The 19,132-nt window shown below is 48.0% G+C and overlaps 1 protein-coding gene across 1 annotated transcript in view; it reads right to left on the reverse strand.

Moving 5' to 3' along the window:
- The window catches only part of SHB (SH2 domain containing adaptor protein B), an 85,800-nt gene extending 67,165 nt beyond the window's left edge, over positions 1-18,635 (reverse strand). Inside the window, exons 1-2 of the mRNA XM_064140267.1 lie at positions 17,710-18,635; positions 733-850 (exon numbers count right to left, since the gene is read on the reverse strand). Coding sequence (XP_063996337.1) covers positions 733-850; positions 17,710-18,285 — 694 coding nt within the window. The 5' untranslated portion in view covers positions 18,286-18,635. The remainder of the gene's footprint in view (positions 1-732; positions 851-17,709) is intronic.
- Between the last annotated feature and the right edge of the window lie 497 nt (positions 18,636-19,132).

Consider the following 19,132-nt stretch of genomic DNA (forward strand, 5'->3'; position numbering starts at 1 on the left):
GAGGCTCAGGGGTGACCTCATTGCTGTCTACAAGTACCTGAAGGGAGGCTGTAGCCAGGTGGGGGTTGGCCTCTTCTCCCAGGCAACCAGCAACAGAACAAGGGGACACAGTCTCAAGTTGTGCGGGGGGAGGTCTAGGCTGGATTTTAGGAAGAAGTTGTTGCCAGAGAGAGTGATTGGCATTGGAATGGGCTGCCCAGGGAGGTGGTGGAGGCACCATGCCTGGAGATGTTCAAGAAAAGACTGGATGGGGCAGTTGACTGGCTAGGGCTGGGTGTTCGTTTGGACTGGATGATCTTGGAGGTCTCTTCCAACCTGGTTGATTCTATGATTCTAAGTAAATTCATCAACAGTTTTTAAGTGAACTAATACCATGCTTTAGGCATATCTAATATGTACGCAGACGACAGCCTCGACCTTGTCAAGACGAGCAACACAATTCAGCTCCCATTGCTTACATTTTCATCTTCCCAAGTGACAGTGTAAACCACCTCTATTTCCACATGACAGGACAAACCACCTCTAATCAACAGCAAGGTCCAGAGCACTGGTTTTAGATATCAAAGCATGTGCAGGCATGTAAAAAGCCTCCATGGCATTTACTACTGACTGCCTAATTATCTTCAGAAACAGGGCTATGCATGCCAGAGGACACGATTCTGTGATTTCTATTTCACAGTAGCTGTAGCTGCCCTGCAATTAAATCTCACATGTGCAACTGTCTTTTCTTACCAGTCATTATTCTCTGAGCTTCATATGGTTCCATATAGCCAGTGTTTTCCCCTTTTCCCATGCTGTTCAACTCACTTTTGGCATCAAACGGATCTGAGTAGTCATCAGCTATCAATACCTGAAAGATAAGAAAGAAACTGTTACATCCAGTCAGACAAACTAGACAGTAACACCCTACCAGCAAAAAAAAACCCCAACAAACAACCAAACCCACAACAACCAAAACACAGAACCAAGTTTCACACAGCTGCATACTACACTTCAAAGTACAGTCTCATTTCAGAGGACAAAACCGCAATTGCCACAAATCAGTTACTAAATGACGCTGAATCACTGAGAAGTGCTCCTGCTAAAATCACAGAATGCTTTGAGGTGAAAGGAAATATAAAGGTCACCTAGTCCAACTCTCCTGCAGTAAGCAGGGATGTCTTCAGTAGGTCTGGCTGCTCAGAAGATCATGACCCCCTCCAGGATGACCTCGAATATCTCCAGGGACAGCACATCGACCACCTCTCTGAGCAACATGCCCTGGTGTTTTGCCACTCTCACTGTAGGAAAACAAAAACTAAAAGATTCTTCCTTGGATCTAGTCTAAATCTACACCTTTTTAGTTTAAAACCATTACTCCTCAGTCCTATCCCAACAGGCCCTTCTGAAAAGATCGTTCACACCTTTCTTATAGGTGTCCTGTTAAGTATTGGAAGGCTGCAACAAGGTCTCCCCAGAAACTTCTCTTCTCCAGGCTGAACAACACTAACTCTCTCCCTGTTTCCTCATAGGAGAGGTATTTCAGCCCTCTGATCATCTTTTTTGCCCTCCTCTGGCCCTGCTCTGACAGGTTAAGTCCTTCTTTTGCTGAGATACCCAGAGATGGACACAGTACTTGAGTGCCATAGTTAGTTAATGAGAGAGCGTTAGGTGGATTTGATGATCTTGAAGGTCTTTTCCAACCTGATAACTCTGTGATTCTATGAAGTCTCACCAGAACAGAGTGGGAGAGTGATTTCCCTTGACCTGCTGGCCATGCTTCTTCTGGGTTGTAGCCCAGAATATGATTGGCCTTATGGGATGTAAATGCACATTGTTGTCTCACATACAGCTTTTGATCCACTAGTACCCCCAAATCATTCTTGCAAGGGCTGCTTTTTATCCCTTCATCCCCCAGCCTGTGATGATAATGGAAATTTGCGCTGTTCATAGCAGAAACCTCATAAATGCAGAGTGGAATAGAATATGAAAAGGAATAATTTGGGTTGACAAAGTAGAGAGATCAAAGCAGTCAGCATATTCTGTTCAGTGAAATTCTTATCAGAGTTTGCTAATATTCAGAAAAGGAAACACACTTAAGGTGCTCTTATTTCACACCCTTTCTTTTTAGGTTTATCACAGGGTCACAGTATGGTAGGGACCTCCAGAGATCAAGTCCCACCCCCACTGTCAGAGCAGGACTATACAATCTAGCTCAGGCCACACGGGAACACATCCAGACAGGTCTCCAGAGAAGGAGATTCCACAACCTCTCTGGGTAGCCTGTTCCAGGGCTCTATCACCTTTACAGTCAAGAAGTTCCTCTTCCTGTTGAGGTGGAACTTCATGTGCTGTAGTTCATACTCACTACCCCTTGTCCTGTCTCTGGGTGCAACTGAGAAGAGTTTGTCCCCTCCCTCTTGACCCCCAGCCCTCAGATATTTATAAATACTGATTAGATCCCCTCTCAGTCTTCTCTTCACCAGAACAAAAAGCCCCAGGTCCCTCAGCCTCTCCTCACAGGGCAGTACTCCAGCCCCTTCAGCATCTTTGCAGCCCTCCCCTGGACTTTCTCGAGTAGGTCCCTATCCCTCTTGAACTGGGGAGCCCAAAACTGAAGGCAGTATTCCAGGTGAGGTCTCACCAGGGCAGAGTAGAGGGGAAGAAGAACCTCCCTTGATCTGCTGGCCACATTCCTCACAGTGCACCCCAGGATCTCACTGGTCTTCTTGGCCACAAGGGCACAGCTACAACAGACAATAGTGCTTTTGTATTTTTTTTTTTCAATTAAATTGTCCAAGTCTATTCTCACTGCATTAATAAGAATATTTGCAACTCTAGTTCTCAATTGAAAAGAAGCAAGATACAAAACAACCTTGGAAACACTAATCTTGGATTCTAGAAGAAGTAAGGAGGACCAAGGCAAAGAAAAAAGTCCTCAAATGGCAATTAGTACAGAGCATAGAGATGTAACATAGGACAGGCAAGAATCTGAAGCATGTAAAGTAAAGACAGGTCTCAGCATCAAGACCCTCCCAGAAGAGTACCCTTTCCAACCCCTCATGCAACTGGGTCAAACATAAAGGGTTCAGCCCTGAAGGCCTGTTCTCTTTAAGAGGGTTTTTTCAACCAAGACTTTGTCCCACCAGTCACCTTACATCTTTAAAGCCAGAAACACTGACAGCAGACTGCTGTGTATGGCAACAACTTCAATCTTTTCAGCAAGGACCCAAGAGTACATAGACAGCTATGAGACCCAAGCTGCTGTCGCCTGTTGCCAGCGCACCACACCACACCATGATAAAAGAGGAACACACAAGTATTTACAGATCAAACACCTGCACAAATGACATGGAATAAATTAGTACTACGTTAGGAAAGGCAGTGATCTCCTTTGATATATATTATGTGCAAACCTGTGCCAAATCTGACTGGAAACACACTCACCATAGTAATCCCTAAAGTGAAAATGTCCCCTAGATTGGACAGTGGGTGTACACTCCTCCCCTTTGGATAAATAATAGGGGCATAAGCACTGTGAAATCCTGTACAGCTCACTCTATGCTTTCAATCATGTCACCTAGTAATTTCCTCATATAGAATCATAGAATCAACCAGGTTGGAAGAGACCTCCAAGAGCATCCACTCCAACCTAGCACCCAGCCCTAGATGACCAACTACACCATGGCACTAAGTGCCTCAGCCAGGCTTTGCTTCAACACCTCCAGGGACGGTGCCTCCACCACCTCCCTGGGCAGCCCATTCCAATGCCAATCACACTCTCTGGCAACAACTTCCTCCTAACATCCAGCCTAGACCTCCCCTGGCACAACTTGAGACTGTGTCCCCTTGTTCTGTTGCTGGTTGTCTGGGAGACAAGACCAACCCCCACCTGGCTACAGCCTCCCTTCAGGTACTTGTAGACAGCAATGAGGTCACCGCTGAGACTCCTCTTCTCCAGGCTGCACACCCCCAGCTCCCTCAGCCTCTCCTCATAGGGTTTGTGTTCCTGGCCCCTCACCAGCTTTGTTGCCCTTCTCTGGACACATTCCAGTACTTCAACTTCTCTCTTGAATTGAGAAGCCCAGAACTGGTGCCATGGTCTAGCCTTGGGCACTGTGGTAAAGGGTTGGACTTGATGATCTGTGAGGTCTCTTCCAACCTTGGAGATACTGTGATACTGTGAACTGGACACAGTACTCAAGGTGTGGCCTGACCACACCTTGATGTCCCCTTAAAAAAGACAAACCCTCAATCACCCACTCAAAACAAAAAACAAACAAAATCCCTCAAACAAATCACAAACACCCATTTCAGCACTCAGTCAGGCAGCAACAGCAAAATGCTTCACCCTGGAGCTGTGTGTCTGTATTTCCTTATTAAAAGTACCTTTAGGGTTCTGAGCTTGCAGAAGATTCCCCAGGTGACCGCTACCATTTCCACATGTATTAAAACTTAATAATTCTCAGCCTAAATACAGCAGCTGGCCAGTGACAAATTTCTATGTGTTCAATACTTGCTAACAGCTATAAAATCTCCACTTTCAGGAAGCTTTAAGTTTTTCTACTTATTTCAAAACATTCTGGAGGGTTTTAAAACCTCAAATGAGTGTGCTCATTGAGTCTATTACAACATACCTACTGCGAATGTCTAAACTCATTTTCAGTCCTACTATAGAAGATTCTTCTTCCTATTCTTGGAGATCCCAGCTAAGAGAAGGGTTCCTTCTCTACAAGTCTTTGTGATATCTGTCTGCAAATTGCTTTTTGACCAAGCTCATCTTCCAAGCCTATATGCAGTAAGTGAAAGTCACAAAAAGCCTTTGATGAATCATAGACTCATAGAATCAACCAGGTTGGAAGAGAGCTCATAGATCATCCCAGTCCAACCTAGCACCCAGCCCTAGCCAGTCAATTAGACCATGGCACTAAGTGCCTCATCCAGGCTTTGCTTCAACACCTCCAGGGATGGAGACTCCACCACCTCCCTGGGCAGCCCATTCCAATGCCAATCACTCTCTCTGCCAACAACTTCCTCCTAACATCCAGCCTAGACCTCCCCTCGCACAACTTGAGACTGTGTCCCCTTGTTCTGTTGCTGGTTGCTTGGGACAAGAGAGCAAACCCATTTCATATTTGGCTGTAGCCTCTATTCAGGTAATTGTAGAGAGCAATGAGGTCACCCCTGAGCCTCCTTTTTCACCAAGATGCACATCCCCAGTTCCCTCAGCCTCTCTTCATAGAGCTATGTTCCAGGCCCCTCACCAGCTTTGTCACCCTTCTCTGGACACATTCCAGTATCTCAACATCTCTCTTGAATTGAGGGGCCCAGAACTGGACACAGCACTCAAGGTGTGGCCTGACCAGTTTGAGCACAGGGGCAGAATAACCTCCCTCATGCTACTGGCCACACTGTTCCTGATGCAGGCCAGGATGCCATTGGCTCTCTTGGCCACCTGGGCACACTGCTGGCTCATCTTCAGCTACTATCTACCAGTACCCCCAGGTCCCTTTCCTCCTGGCTGCTCTCAGCCACTCTTTCCCCAACCTGTAGTGCTGCTTGGGGTTGTTGTGGCCAAAGTGTAGAATCCTGCACTTGGCCTTGTTAAATCTCAACTCATTGTCTTCTGCTCACTCATGCAGCCAGCCTGTCCAGGTCCTTCTGCAGGGCTCTCCTACCCTCCAACAGAACAACAGAGTTCTGGTACAAGATTATTCTAGTCATGGTATGCACAATGAACAAAACATTTGTGCCATGCCAGAGGGTAGGAATTCCTCATACCCTTTCATGCCATCCTTACAAAGCACATGCTTTCGCAACTTACATGCAAGTTTCACTCACAAGTCTGTGAATATCCCAGTTACATCTCTTTCATCTGAAATGGGGCTCTGCAGATCATGATCTTAATTGCCTCTATGCCATATGGGAAAGATTCAACGTGAGAGCACAATGCTGTCACCTCTCCCCCATGTGTGCTAATCAGAATACACTCACGTTCACCAGGGTTCACTGCTGTTGTAGAGAGGGATAATTGTGGAGTTTTGGTTGGTTGTGGTTTGTTGATTGTTGGTTTTTCTTGATTGGTTGGTTGGGTTTTGTTTGTGTTGTTGGGTTAGTCCTTTGGTTGTTTGCTTGTTTTCCCAACAAGCTTTCAGCCACTGTCCAGCAAACTAATCTTAATCAGGCATTTGTTTTGGTCCAGAGGTCAAGGCTAGCACAGATTTAAGCTTGAGGCCTGGATGTAGTACTTCTCCCCACATCTTGGACTATGGCAAATGGTTAAACTTGTTCAACTGGTCTCCAAATGGATTTTTCATGCTAATGACTGACAAACACAAGATGGGAAAGAGAAGAGAATGGATGTGATCCATCACCTACAAATGCAGCTGTCCATGAAATCTCAGCTAGTCAGGCTACCCAGGATCTAATGCTGTACCTGCTGCTCTGCCTTAGAGCCAGTCAGGGGAGTGGAAACACGCTGAAGTTTTACAAATGTAGGCAGTCCCATACAGGGTCTGACCTTTGGAGTGGTAGACATGAATCTGCCTCTCCTCTGCCAAATCAGAAAGGTCTCTGATGATGAAACCTGGACAAAGCTCAATCTGCATACAGAAGGACTGCAAAGTTTGGTCTGGATTTGTTTTCCAAGTGAATAAAGGTTTTCATTCACACTTTCTTTCATGAAGCACTACATTAAAGAACCTGTTGGGTAATCCTCCTCATGGCCTCAGAACTGCCAATTTTCAAAGTAAATTCATGGCCTTGGAAAACCTGCAATATAGTGACCTGTACACTGATTGATACCTAAAAAGGATCACCAGAAAGACCAGGAAGAGTATGAGAGGATTTTTCATGTCTTGCTAATGAGTCAGAAATTTAGGTCATCTTTGTGTATAGAGCCTTTCTTTCTCCTCCTGAATCTGAGTGTTGCAAAGATCTCCATCAGCTTTGCCCCTGGAAGAAACAATAGGCCTCACTGATAGCTTTGATTTCCATAGAGGAACATATCCCTTGTCTAAAATATAACCAAAGCACAAACTGGAGAAGATAGTTCCTACATTTCTGAGACAGATGTGGGCTAGGAGCAAGGTGCTAGAATAAAAAAAAAACCACAACAACAAAAAACACCACCCAAGCCAGTATTCAATAACAGCATTTCAAGACCAATTTGTTACATTAGAATAGTCCTAATGGTAAATTTGCTTCTGAATTTGCTTTAAGTTGAATGTGTAAAAAAATACAACACAGATGTCTTCTCTTACCTGAGCAGTTTTGAAGGAAAGGCTTCTGATAATATCTGTACTGCTATGCAGTAGTATCAAAGTTGGATTTATGGTGGCCCACCTGTTTAAACAGGATTGTGTAATGCTGCTTCGGCAGCATCTTAGTACCTCTGCATTCACATGCAGGCTTCACTAACACAGCTCCTGCACACATGCACTTTGTGAAAGGTCTAGAGAAGCAAGCACAGTTCATTTCTTCTTCCTGATCAGCAGCAGTATTCGGTGCTGCTTTAGTGTCCTCACAGCTGGGATTGTTTAGCCTTGAGAGGAAGAGGCTCAGGGGAGACTTCATTGCTGTATACAACTACCTGAGGGGAGGTTGTAGCTAGGAGGAGGTTGCTCCCTTCTCTCAGGTGGCCAGCACCAGAACAAGAGGACACAGCCTCAAACTACACCAGGGGAGATTTAGGCTGGAGGTGAGGAGAAAGTTCTTCCCTGAGAGAGTCATTGGACACTGGAATGGGCTGCCCGGGGAGGTGGTGGAGTCGCCGTCCCTGAAGCTGTTCAAGGCAGGACTGGACGTGGCACTTGGTGCCATGGTCTAGCCTTGAGCTCTGTGGTAAAGGGTTGGACTTGATGATCTGTGAGGTCTCTTCCAACCTTGGTGATACTGTGATAATTCTTTTCTATTGACTCAACCAGCCATGTCCAGCTCTATATACATGCACATATATATCTGAACAATGCCTATTCATTCTTCCATGCTTTTGCAGATGGAGGGATGTCTGCATGTTTTAGAGAGTGAGGCAGACTAAATCCATTTACCTACTGCATAGATTCATCTACAAAATGGGGAAAAACACTCCAGCTTGACAGAGCTGTACCTGGATCCTGCACTACTGTCCTTAAAGGGCATAAGTCTGTTGGCAACACTCAGGCCCCAGGGCAATTTTTTAACATTAAGACTTTGGTCCCATGAGATCTCTGAAACAATTAAACCACTCTTCTCCTCAAAGCAGGAGATGAAACAGGTTGTTCAGGGTTTTGCCCATACAAGTTTTGCAACTCTACAAAAGAGAGATGGTCCACAATTTCCTTCTCAGCAGTATGCATGTTTATGTATATAAAATAACAGGTAGTAACTACTACACGTTTTTTATAGCAATCACATTTTGTTTATATGTGTGCATGCACACAATGTAGATTTCAGGACTTTACAAATCATTTCAACACATGTAAGAAGAAAATACAAAATTTACTTAAACTGTTAGATCACAGCAACAGTTTTAGATCTGACAGAAGATGCTTACGCCAGAGAGACAGAGGACGTGGAGATCAGAGGATGTGGTTAAGTAGGTATTTGGATTCCACTCACAGATCATAGAATCAACCAGGTTGGAAGAAACCTCCAAGAGCATCCAGTCCAAACTAGCACCCAGCCCTGTCCAGACAACTAGACCACGGCACTAATTGCCTCATCCAGGCTTTTCTTGAACACCTCCAGGGACAGTGACTCCACCACCTCCCTGGGCAGCCCATTCCAATGCCAATCACTCTCTCTGTGAAGAACTTCCTCCTAACATCCAGCCTATACTTACCCCTCGCACAACTTGACACTGTGTCCTCTTGTTCTGTTGCTGATTGCTTGGGACAAAAGGCCCCCCACCTGGCTACAACCTCCCTTCAGGTAGTTGTAGACAGCAATGAGGTCACCCCTGAGGCTCCTCTTCTCTAGGCTAAACAACCCCAGCTCCCTCAACCTCTCCTCATAGGGTTTGTGTTCCAGGTCCCTCACCAGCCTTGTTGCCCTTCTCTGGACATGTTCCAGCACCTCAACATCTCTCTTGAATTGAGGGACCCAGAACTGGACGCAGCACTCAAGGTGTGGCCTGACCAGTGCTGAGTACAGGGCCAGAATAACCTCTCTTGTCCTACTGGCCACACTGTTCCTGATGCAGGCCAGGATGCTATTGGCTCTCTTGGCCCCCTGGGCACACTGCTGGCTCATCTTCAGCTACTATCTACCAGTACCCCTAGGTCCCTCTCCTGGCTGCTCTCCAGCCACCCCGTTCCCAGCCTGTAGCGCTGCTTCGGGTTGTTGTGGCCAAAGTGCAGAATTTCCTCCTAACATCCAGCCTAGACCTCCCCTGGCACAACTTGAGACTGTGTCCCCTTGTTGTGTTGCTGGATGCCTGGGAGAAGAGATCAACCCCCACCTGGCTACAGCCTCCCTGCAGGTAGTTAAGACAGCAATGAGGTCACCCTGAGCACAGATGTTATGGTGTCCATGCAGATGGAAAGCGTGCAGGTGCTACACTGATGGACTGTCCTGGCCTGGGCTCAGCAAGTTAGAATAATCCATCCACAGGCAATACATGGTGTCCACAATGTAACTATCACTTGTATTTTAAGTTAGAACCCATGAGGCAACAGATCCTCTGTTGGCACTTTGACTCTTTTCTCCTACCTTCATTTGCCATCTGTGCAAACTTCAACACTGCTTTCATTTTTAGATATTTTTTTTTTCCCTTTCACTATCTAATTTAGCCTTACCCCACATCTAGCCATGTGAGATTGTTATTACCTTTTGAGGTTAAACAATATACCTCCCCACCTCCAACATTTATTAGCTGTATCCACCTTAAGACTTTAATTGGAATTGCTGTTCAAACATAAAACACAAAAGAAAGTGTAATCATAGGAACATATCTCACTATTACTACTATAATTTTCTTCTCTTATAATTTTTGTAAGGTCAGCTTGTTCACAGATGCAAATTGAACTTTAACAAAGAATACTCTAACATCTTCAACATCTTCATATGTGACATAGCAATCTACAGATACTGCAAGAGTATGAACTTCACCCACAGCATTCAGCTTTCTTTTCTGTCTCCATGTAGTCATCAGCTGCTGGAACTAGGTCAAAGTCATCACTGCTGAGTCAGCAAAGACATGTAAAAGCGATGGATTACTTACTTTCCCACAGCTGGCTTTTTGGAGTAGAAAGATTAAGTGGTGAACTCATGCAGAAGCAGTAAGAGGTAAACTAACCACAAAACATACAAGGAAAGCTTGTAAGGAGCATGCCAGTGCTAGGGCTGGAAAGGTACTGCATGCAGCAATATCCTTACAGGAGCATCCCTGCAGTCCACCTAACCTTTCAAAGACAAGACAGCAACCTGCTAAGCAGCAGTAGAGGAGCCATACATCTGCTCTTTTTGCATGAGGAAGCTGAACAGAGACAGAAGGAGATATATCCTTCTGCTGGTTCTGAGAAGCCCCAGATGTGTAACTCTAGCCTATGACCCAGTAAAGAGAAACAAAGCCAACATCCTGCTGTTCTGCCCAGAAGTTTGCACAAAGATGGCCACTTCTGGTGTCAGAGTGTTTCACTTCCAGCTGCCACTGCAGAGTTTGTGCCCCTTTCCACCTTCCCTTCAGCAATAGAAGTACACAGAGTTCTCCAATACGCTAAATGCTCTTAACTTCAGATTGGTAGAAGAGCCTCTGTGCAGACTTTCCAGCTGCAAGAGAGCCACTCTGTGATGCAAGCCCAATACAATAACCTTGATATAAGCCAGCAACAGCTGTCTATTACCACACGACTTCTGTAGACCTAGTGCCAAAGAATGACCAGCCACAGACTCCCTGAAAATGTTCCTAATAGTGCAATGATGATGGAAAACTCTGTTGGATTAGCATATTTCCCTGCACAGCTCAGGACTCACTGAGTTGCAGTGTCCCACGTGGAAAGTCACTCCAGAGCTTCCCACTCTCCAGTTTGGTGCTCAGCTTTACTTAAGCCTATTTAATGGAGCAGAGAGACATTATAGCCCACCACTCAATCCACAACAGACCAGGGGAAAACAATCCTAAGACAAGCTTTCCTTACTGATTGGTCAAGCTCCCTACATCATGGCTCAGGGCTTTCAACTGAAATTGCTCCTGGACTTGATTTCTACTCCTTGTATGCCACAATTTAGTGTCTCCTTACTCACACCAGGTCAGCAGTTAAAATCAATTCCATATGTCACAGATACATATACCACGTAGCACCCTCAGACATATAGTGACATCAAGCCCAATTCAGCAGCACCTGTGCTTCCTCTGATATTTTTCATCATCCCTGAAAACCAAGTGGAAGCCTGTCAGCAGTAGCTGTGCAGCTCAGTGAGCCCAGATTACACCTAATCATGTATTTCAGTGCATACAGCTTCACAGACATGTAAAGGCCAAATCAACTATTCATTAACCCAGAGTGTAGTGCCACACACTACAGCTGGGATCTGGAAACTGAGTGTCCCATGAGAACTTCTGTGTGAGCTTCATAATCTGGATGGAAGGGAAAGAGGCAGGGTAACAGGTATTTACAGATTCAGGCACACTTGTTCTTCCCAAAACAGAACACAACAAGCATTCTGGGCAGCTTTCAACCTTGCTATTGCAATCTCAGAACCTTTGGCAGTTTTCAGTTTCTCCTAAGTTGCAGGCTTCTGATCCATATCTACCTTTGACACACAGAATCACATCATGACAGGGGCTGGAAGGGACCTCGAAAACACATTCAGTCCAACTCCCCTGCAGAGCAGGATCTCCTATAGCAGATCACAAAAGAATGGGCCCAGTGGGATTGTTAATATCTCCAGAAAGAGAGACTCCACAACCCCTCTAGTCAGCCTGTTCCAGTGTTCTGTCACCCTCACAGGGATAAAATTCCTCCTCATGTTTACATGGAACCTCCTATGCCTCAACTTTCACCTATGGCCCTTTGTCCTGTCATTGGGCATCACTAAGTAGAGCCTAGCTCCATGCTCTTGGCATTCACCCTTTACTCGTTCACAAACATTAATGAGGTCACACCTCAGTCTCCACTTCTGCAAGCTAAAGGGTCCCAGTTCTTGTTCAATTCTCACAGTGGAAAAATTGCTCCCAGGATTTACCATATCACATCAGATATCATGGTGGAAATCTGTTACAGACTGCTCAACCAGGATAAAGCCTTACAATCACTCACCCTTGCTCTCATGAGGGACTTGTCTTCCTCAATGTCTGCTGGAAATGCAGAGAGGAAGCAATCCCAGAAGTACTGGGAGGCAGAACAGAAAGTAGTCCAGGAAGGCTGGACATTCTTCAAAAAACTGAAGTCTTAAATGTGCAGAAACAGATCATCCCCATGTTCCACAAGATGAGTCAGCAGGGAAGACAGCCAGCCTAGCTGAACAGAGAGATCTGATTCCAACTCCATGGTAAAAAAGAAGGGGTTATGGCTATTGGAAGAAAGGGCATGTGCTGTTAATGAAACTACCATGTTGAGCTGGGGCTGTGCAGGGAGAACATTAAAAGGGCCAAAGTCCAGCTGGAAATTAATTTGGTTTCAGGTGTTAAAGAAAACAAGGAATGTCTCTACAAATATATATTGCAGCAGAAAGAGGACTAAGGAGAATCTCTGTCCAATATTAGACACAGGAGGGAACATAGTAGTCAAGGATGAGGAAAAGACTGAAGTACTCAATACATTCTTTGCCTTAGTCTTTAGTAGCAGAACCGTGTGTTTGCCGGATACCCAGTCCTCTGAGCTGGAAAATAGGGACAGGGAGGAGAATGAAGTCCTCATTGTCTAAGAGGAGATGGCTAGTGAGCTGTTGCACCGCTCAGACACACACAAGTTCATGGGGCTGGGTGCCATACACCCTGAGTACTGATGGAATTGGTGGAAGTGTTTCCAACCCACTTTTCATCATTTACTAGCAGTCCTGGCTACCAGACAACTAGAGATGGGCAAATGTGATGCCCAGTAACAAGAAGGGCTGTAAGAAAGACCCAGGGAACTTCAGACCTGTCAATCTGACCTCAGTGAAAGGCCAGTTCATGGAGTAGGTCACCATGAGTGCCTTTATGCAGCATGTGCAGAGCAAGAAGGTGATCAGGCCCAGTCAGCATGGGTTCATGAAAGACAGGTTCTGCTTACTGAACCTAATTGACTTCTATGACAAGAAAACTCACATCATGAACAAGAAGAAGACTGTGGATGTTTTTTACATGGGAGGAAGTACTGATCTACTTGAGCATAGCAAGGCTCTAGAGAAGGACCTGGACAGGCTACATCTTTGGGCCAAGGCCAACTGTATGAGACTGAACAAGGCCAAGTGCCATGCCATGCACTTTGGTCACAATACTAAAAGCTTGGGAAAGAAGACTGTCTGGGAAATTGCCCACCAGAGAAGGACCTGGGCATGCTGATCAACAGCTGGCTGAACATCACCCAGGGCAACAGTATCCTGTCCTGTACTTAGGAATAGTGTGATAAGCAGGACTGTGGAAGTGATTCTCCTCCTGCACTCACCACTGGTGAAGCCACACCTTGAGTATTCTGTTCAGTTTTGGGAGACTCACTGCAAGACAGACATTAAGTTGCTGGAGCAGATCTAGAGAAGACCAATAAAGCTCATGAAGATTCTGGAGAACAGGTCTTAAAAGAGAAGCTGAGAGTTGTTTGGTATGGAGAGAATGAGGCTAAGGGGAGACTTTATTGCTCTCTACAATTCCTGAAAGGAGGCTGTAGGGAGGTGGGTGCTGGTCTTTTCCCCCTAGTAAAAAGCGATAATATAAGAGGAAGTTACCTCAAACGGCACCAGAGGAGGTTTAAATAAGATATTAGAAGAAATTTCTTTACTGAAAGTGTTATCCATCTCCAGAACAGGTTCCAGGTTGGCTGAACAAAGGTATGAATTACCATCCCTGGAGGCATTTAGAAGATGCACAGATGTGGTGCTAAGGGACACAGGTTTAACACCAGACTTGGTAGAGTTAAACAATGGCTGGACCTGATGATCTTAAAGGTCCTTTCCAGTTAAAACAATTATATGATTTCTATACCCGGGCACACCTCCCTCAGGCTTCCATTTGACCCTGACAGAAGAAGAGAGGTACACCCCACAACTTGTCACTTGGGTGACAGAGTGTTCCCACCTGATCTCCAGACCTAGCAGTGTAGGGCTCAGGAACACTACAGCGTTCTGCTAGGCAAATACCATCGTGCCCTGGTCGAGCCAGCCAAGCGTCAGCGCCTTCCTTGCCTGCCCTTCTGCACACAGTTGCCAACCTGCTGTGCCACACCCTGGCTGATGTCCTACACACCCTGTTTGTCTGCTCAGTGTGCAGCAACCTGGTCACTGTGCTTCCTGAGGGTTTCTTTTATAGGCGTGCGTGTGGTCACCATTGCCCTGGCAACGCCCACGACTCGTCTCCTTCTACCAGAAGAGCTGCCGATTCCTGGCAGTTCTCTCTCAGCTCCTCTGGCGTTTGTTTCCAAGAGAAAACCTCAGGAAACCCTCTGCATGCCGAGAAGTAATGCTTCTCTGCTGAGTTTTGAAGCACTCGTTCTCAGCAACTGGCCGAAACAACGTAGCTGAACCAATGGCACATAAAGATAGCCCCCACGACCGAGTCCTTTCAGGAGCTCACACAGCTTTTGAAGTGAAAGGATGATTTTAGTTGGCAGATATGTGAAGACTGCCCTGCTTGTAGTTCTGTCTCTCGAAACAGAGAATGTGACCGGGACACAAGTGTTTGGTACCTGTTTTTAGCAGAAACTGTAAGGGCTTGGGACCATCACACAGATTTATGACCACAGAAAGTAGCAGGTTACCTAGCAACAGATGTAGTTTCTGCTTTGAATATAATAAAATATAATGAGGCTTGTTTTTTATTGGTTTTGTTTGTTGTTGGGTTTTTTTTAATTATTATTATTTAAAACCTTACCCTATATTAAAAGACAGCAAAGAAACAAAACAAAACGTCAATGAAAAGCCCACGACTGCATGTGTAAGTATTTTGCTCGAAGCAGTTACTGTCTCTGTCAAGTTGCTGGATGCAAATACATAGTATCAACATCAGCAAGTGAAGAGACAAACACGGTGATACACTGAATCACTTACACCAAAGTTACTTCCAATCAGGAATTAGAATCATAGAATCAATCAGGTTGGAAGAGACCTCCAAGATCATCCAGTCCAACCCAGCACCCAGCCCTAGCCAGTCAACCAGACCATAGCACTAAGTGCCTCAGCCAGGCTTTTCTTGAACACCTCCAGGGACGGTGACTCCACCACCTCCCTGGGCAGCCCATTCCAATGCCAATCACTCTCTCTGTGAAGAACTTCCTCCTAACATCCAGCCCAGACCTCCCCTAGCACAACTTGAGACTGTGTCCCCTTGTTCCATTGCTCGTTGCCTGGGAAAAGAGGCCAACCCCCACCTGGCTACAACCTCCCTTCAGGTAGTTGTAGACTGCAATGAGGTCACCCTTGAGCCTCCTCTTCTCCAGGCTAAACACCCCCAGCTCCCTCAGCCTCTCCTCATAGGCTTTGTGTTCCAGGCCCCTCAACCAGCTTTGTCGCCCTTCTCTGGACACCTTCCAGCACCTCAACATCTCTCTTGAACTGAGGGGCCCAGAACTGGACACAGCACTCAAGATGTGGCCTGACCAGTGTTGAGTACAGGGGAAGAATAACCTCCCTTGTCCTGCTGGCCACACTGTTCCTGATGCAGGCCAGGATGCCATTGGCTCTCTTGGCCACCTGGGCACACTGATGGCTCATCTTCAGCTACTATCTATCAGTACCCCCAGGTCCCTTTCCTCTTGGCTGCTTTCCAGCCACTCAGTCTCCAGCCTGTAGCACTGCTTGGGGTTGTTGTGGCCAAAGTGCAGAACCCTGCACTTGGCTGTTGTGGCCAAGGTGCAGAACCCTGCACTTGGCCTTGTTAAATCTCATCTCATTGCCCTCTGCCCACCTATCCAGCCTGTCCAGGTCCCTCTGCAGGGCTCTCCTACCTTCCAACAGATCAACACCTGCTCCTAGCTTGGTGTCATCTGCAAACTTACTGATGCTGGACTCAATCACAGTTAAAATGACACCACAGTAAATTTCAGGCTTTTAATCTTGTATCATTGCCATCATAGGCTGATTTCTTTGGAATTCCACCTGGACAGGATATAGTTTATCGAGTTGCCATGGAAGTGTGACACTACTCGATGCAATCCTACTACGCAATTAAACATGTACAAACAGATCGTTTAAATTGATAACATTCAGGACATGCTTAGGATTCCTCTGATGTGACTGTTACACTGAAGTCGTAAATGCTGATTTACAAAATGGAGAAATATTAACTTTTAATGTAGCAAATAATAAAAAAAAAAGGCCTGTAGTCACAGGACCAGCAGAGGTAGGAGTGCATGTACTGTGCTCATAAAATAATTAACACCACTTTCCATCACAAAGCTTCCTAGCTATAACCCAAATTCCTTAGCCCAGCATTTTCCAGTGTTGTAACTACAGCATTTTGCTAATATTTGTACAGTGCAACCAGTAGAAGACTGGAGGACACTCACAACCGAGACAGCAGCTACAGATTTTGCTTCAGGTACCTGCCAGTTGGAAAAACAGTTATCACAGAAGTTGTGATGCTGTTCTCAGAGAAGGCTTTGGACAACTTTGCTTTTGACACTGAATTAGGGGGCAAAGAACTTACTGCTAAATGTGTGACAAATGATCTCCTTAAAAACGACAGCCCAATGCATGATGGCATCAGATTCTTATTTTTTCATATTGCTTTATATATGACTGCTCCATACTGCATGCAGAGGGGATGAGGTGACAATTTTGTGTCATCCAGAGAAGGGCAACAAAGCTGGTGAGGGGCCTGGAACACAAACCTTATGAGGAGAGGCTGAGGGAGCTGGGCGTGTTTAGCCTGGAGAAGAGGAGGCTCAGGGCAGACCTCATTGCTGTCTACAACTACCTGAAGGGAGGCTGTAGCCAGGTGGGGAGTGGCCTCTTCTTCCAGGCAACCAGCAATAGAACAAGGGGACACAGTCTCAAGTTGTGCCGGGGAAAGTATAGGCTGGATGTTAGGAGGAAGTTCTTCACAGAGAGAGTGATTGGCATTGGAATGGGCTGCCCAGGGAGGTGGTGGAGGCACCGTCCCTGGAGGTGTTCAAGAAAAGCCTGGATGAGGCACTTAGTGCCATGGTCTAGCTGACTGTCTAGGGCTGGGTGCTAGGTTGGACTGGATGATCTTGGAGGTCTCTTTCAACCTGGTTGATTCTATGATTCTATGACTCTAGTGCTCCCCAAGTACCAGCTCAGAGACTCACGTCCTGTTCTGCAGTAGAATGCCAACTCAAGAGCCTTGGAACTACTCCTGAGGTTGGCACTGGGCACCGTGTCCCAGAGCAGGGCTAAGCTTACCTGCAAACTCAATCTATCTGAAGGGAGATGAGTTTGAAAGCCCAGTGGACAAGACAAGACACTTCGTGTGCTAGCCTTACACAGGCCCGCCCTGCCCCGAGATATTAAAAAGGTCATGCAACCTAGTGAAGCACGATGGAGAGCAGTGGCCGCCCCACACGTATTCAAACAGAAGCTAGCCTCCTTTCAGCGGCTCACATAGCCCCACTCCTACCACCTGGTCTACAGGGGCAAGAGCAGGAACACACTTACTTTATCTTTCATGTCAGAGGGGACGGACGTCGCCGGCTGCTTGGACCCCTTGTTCAGCTTCTTGCCTATGCCATCCGTGCCGCTCTCAACCTTGATAAGCCGGTGCCTGGGGGAGATGTACTTCACGTCGGGTGGAGTCGCCGGGCCGCGCTCGCTGTAGCTGCGAAACAGGTGCAGGGAGCCGGCCGCACGGGTGGCAGGGGGCGCGGCGCAGCACGACGAGGAGGAGAACACCTTGGGGCTCACCTCGCCCACGTCCTCAGACGCGGAACAGTCTGGGCGGCACATGGCACGCAGCTTGAGCAGGGACGAGCCGGGCCCGCTGTACGGGTCCTCGAAATCGCGGTCCTTCTGGGCTCGGTAGGCGCGGAGCAGGTCGCTGGTGTCGTCGCACACGCGGCGGTGCGGGAAGCCAGGCGAGGTGTGGTGGTGAAGGTAGAGGTGCGGCGGCCTGTCGGGGCGGGGCGCGCTGCCGGCACCGTTGCGTTTCTCTCGGTAGTCGGGCCGCGGCGGCTGCGGGCTGCTCTTGGTGGTGTTATTGCCCAGGCTGAAGTACTTGTTCAGCCATTTGGCCATCGTCTCGCCCAGCTGCGGCCTCTCAGCGCCGGGCGCCAGCCCTGCTCGGCGCCGCCGCCGGCATGAAGCAGCAGGGCGGGCAGGGGGGGAGGACCCGGCACCTTCCTCCAAGCACACGCCGCTCTGCTCTGCCAAAGCCTGGAGAGGCCCCGCTCAGGCACCCGACTTCCCGGCGGGGCGGAATCGCTCTGGACCCGAGCTGGGCGGCCGCAGCTGTCTAGCGTCCCCCGTGGCCGCGGAGCGTTGGCGAGCACAGCCCGCACTCCTCCGCATTTGTCCCGCACAGCCCAGACCTCAGCGCGCACCGGGGCGGCGGGTTCCCATCCAGCACGCAGGCCTCGCCCTCCAGGCCCGCCCCCTGCCGCGGCCCGGGGCGGGGAGCGCCGGGCGGGGCCGGGCCAGGTGCCGGTGGGCGGTGGCTGTGCGGAGCGCTGCGCGCCGGCGACAGAGGCGCTGCCGAGCGCCGTGCTGAGGCCTGTTTCGCTGCTACACCTCTCGTCCCCTCGCAAGGGCCGGGAGGGGAGCAGCGCGCAGCAGCAGTAAGCGTGGAGAGCGGGCAGTGTCCTCACGGCTTCCTGCAGAGCTTCGCGGCAGAAAGGACGCAGGAGGGCCGCGTCCGGCCCCGCCAGGCCGGTGCTGCCGCGGGTGGGGCCCGCCGAGGCTTCCGCTCCGCTTCCGTGGGTGGGCGGAGGGCCTCGTCTGCGCCGACGAGGAGCAGGGGCACGTCTGCTCGCCTTTCCCGGCCTGGAAGGCTTGAGCTTCCTGAGGCTCTGCTCGCCGGCTCGTCGTCTGCAGGGGCTGGGACACCTGCAGCCAGGGCTGTGTGGCCGCAGCCACTTCCTGCACG

Source organism: Pogoniulus pusillus, chromosome Z (assembly GCF_015220805.1).
Source record: "Pogoniulus pusillus isolate bPogPus1 chromosome Z, bPogPus1.pri, whole genome shotgun sequence".
NCBI lineage: Eukaryota > Metazoa > Chordata > Aves > Piciformes > Lybiidae > Pogoniulus > Pogoniulus pusillus.